This window comes from Octopus bimaculoides, chromosome 6 (genome assembly GCF_001194135.2).
Source record: "Octopus bimaculoides isolate UCB-OBI-ISO-001 chromosome 6, ASM119413v2, whole genome shotgun sequence".
NCBI classification, from domain to species: Eukaryota; Metazoa; Mollusca; class Cephalopoda; order Octopoda; family Octopodidae; genus Octopus; species Octopus bimaculoides.
Genome location: NC_068986.1, coordinates 55,959,613 through 55,962,589, shown reverse-complemented (window position 1 = coordinate 55,962,589; position 2,977 = coordinate 55,959,613). Strand labels below are relative to the sequence as shown.

Genomic DNA, 2,977 nt, shown 5'->3' with positions numbered 1-2,977 from the left:
AATTGAACAACTCTTAGGAAAGTCTATTAGTTTATACAGAGTTGCCTCTCTTTGGTACATCCCATTGACAAGAATAAAAAAAACTCGAAACATTGATGTCCAGGGTTCCTCACAGATGGTATCACTGAACAAACAGGGAATTTTCTCACGTATTTACCATATGAAAGATAACTGCAGTGATTTTGCCGTTTAGCAGTTGAAATATGTTACAAACATTTTAAGTAATCTAAATTTTGCATATGTGCGCGTGTGTGTTTGTGTGTATAGCTAGCTAGCTTCCTAGCAAGATAGATAGATAGATAGATAAATAGATAGATAGATAGAGAGAGAGACAGACAGAAAGAGAAAAGAAGAGAAATTAGTGCAATATAGATAACACACCAGAGTGCTCAAATGGGTGTGAAGTTAAACTCCAACTTCTCCAGGGCCAGCACCTCGGCAAAGATGGTGACTATTACAGCAATCCTTATTGAGATATTTTTCCTCTGCTTCTTCTGAACACCTGACCCTCTCTCTTTCCTTACATATATATACAACATATTGAGGAAGCGGTCGCATTGTTTCTAATGTGTTTGATTTTGAGTTAGACCCAGATTTTCCGCAGTATATCATCTGATGCTGAGAGATGGCCTTCAATGCTGCGGGTTTGTCTCAGCTTCCAATAGTTGCATACAGTTTTCTAAAGTGAAATATAAAGGAATAGTTTACTAAAGTTACTCCAAGCACATTTGAATTCAGCTCAACACTTGTAAAATATAAACACTCGTTATTTCTCTATTTCTACAACGATTAAGTTCGTGCAGATCCAGTCATATGAAAATGATATCATCATTTTCCTATTATAACAGGTTGTTAAGAGTTAAGTGTCTTGGCAACGCGCACACACACACACACACACACACAAAGATGATGAGATAACAAACCGCAGATTTCTAAAGTCACTTGTCAAATATATTCTAACTGCATGCATACCTACCTAACCACATACACATACTCACCGCGTATGTAAGTATTCAGATAGTAAGTATTCAGGTATTAATGAAAGGTTTAAAATCGACCGACCATTGCTTTCGAACGAAAATCTTTGTGACATTTGTTCTGCCCAAGTTACATGGACAAACCCCAGCGACGAACAGTGTTACTGCCTTATAGTTTTTATTGATTTTACCTCTATTTCTGTTCATCCAGTTTCTATCTCACGCTACGTAACCGGGATAGTGCTGAGATCACATGAAAATATACCTGTAACCGTATAACTCAACTCTTATATGTAGCAACTCATTATTTTCGTTATTTTCAGGAACCTGTGTTGACGGCTGGGAGCAACACCAAGACAGCTGCTACCAATTTAGTTTCTTATATCGTCTGACTTACTCGAAAGCAAAAGACTACTGTGAAGCTCAAAACGGTTATTTGACAGATATTAACAGGTTTGTTGAAAGCATGCAACTTAATGAAAAAAATACAAATAAACTACTGCACTATATTCTACTGTAGTGTATCGCACCATCGTTTGTTCTAAGGATATCACTTAAATGCACGACAAGTCAGTAATAACATTTGAAATACTGCTACACGTAAAACTAATTTAAATCTCACCAAGGCTGATTATTAATAAATTACTTTCGAGTTGAATGTTGAACATTGTTTGCTAAAAAGGTTAGCTCTTCGTGAGTTGAATCGTTGATATGGTTTGTATTCAGGATAGAGACCATTTCCCTTTGTGGCTTCAAATTTTAATGAAGTAAATATATTTATTCTTTTTCACTATGTAATATGTGAGGCAAGGGCAACAGTGAGATGAGTATGCGACTCAGTTTTCATTTCCAATTGAAAGATTCAACTTAATTGATTAAAAGTCGAAGGTATGGCTGTGTGATTAAGAAACTTGCTTTGCAACGGCATGGTCTCCGGTTGAATCCCACTGCACGGTACTTTGGGCAAGTTTCTTCCACTACAGACCCAAGCTGACTAAAGCTTTGTGTGTGGATTTGGTAAACGGAAAGTGAGTCGTACATATATGTATGATGTGAGTCTTCTTGTTTATATTTGTCCCTACCACTGATTGGCAGCCGGTGTTGACTTGTTTATATCCCCATGAATTAGCAATTCGGCAAATAACACCGATAGAATAAGTACCAGACTTTAAAAATTGTATTCGGTGTCGATTTGTTTGGCTACAGCCTTCATGATGGTGCCCCAGCATGACTACAGTTCGATAACTGAAATAAGTAGAAGAAAGATAAATGAAGGGTAAAAGAAAATCATGAAAAAGAAAAAAAATCACAATGACTACGAAGATAAATTTGAGACTACTAGTTCGGTTATCATGGGTTCCCTCCCCATTACATACAGTGATTGAGTTATGTTCTTGGGATCCGGTACATAACTTTCTGCCTCTGCTAGTTTTACTCCAGTCGGCAAAAAAGGTGAACAAAGAACTGCTCCAATGCTTTAAGGTGAAAATGCAAACTTGCGATAAGTCTTAATAAGTAAGTCTTTAGGTCTTCATTGGCTTGTAGTACTGTTGTTGTTGTTGTTGTTGTTGTTTAGCCTCTGTCAGTCCTGATCAAAATCTTTTCTACTCAAGGCACAAGGCCCGAAATTGGGGGGGGGGGGGCAATCGATTAGATCGACCCAGTATGCAACTGGTATTTAATTTATCGACCCCGAAAGGATGAAAGGCAAAGTCGACCTCGGCAGAATTTGAACTCAGAACGTAAAGACAAACGAAATGTCACTAAGCATTTCGCCCGGTGTGCTAACGTTTCTTATTTCTTTACTGCCCACAAGGGGCTACACACAGAGGGAACAAACAAAGACAGACAAACGGCTTAAGTCGATTATATCGACTCCAGTGCGTAACTGGTACTTATTTAATCGACCCCGAAAGGATGAAAGGCAAAGTCGACCTCGGCAGAATTTGAACTCAGAACGTAAAGACAAACGAAATGTCACTAAGCATTTCGCCCGGTGT

The 2,977-nt window shown here is 38.1% G+C and overlaps 1 protein-coding gene across 1 annotated transcript in view; it reads left to right on the top strand.

Moving 5' to 3' along the window:
- The window catches only part of LOC106883728 (macrophage mannose receptor 1), a 299,961-nt gene that overhangs the window by 155,309 nt on the left and 141,675 nt on the right, over positions 1 to 2,977 (top strand). Inside the window, exon 9 of the mRNA XM_052968739.1 lies at positions 1,301 to 1,430. Coding sequence (XP_052824699.1) covers positions 1,301 to 1,430 — 130 coding nt within the window. The remainder of the gene's footprint in view (positions 1 to 1,300; positions 1,431 to 2,977) is intronic.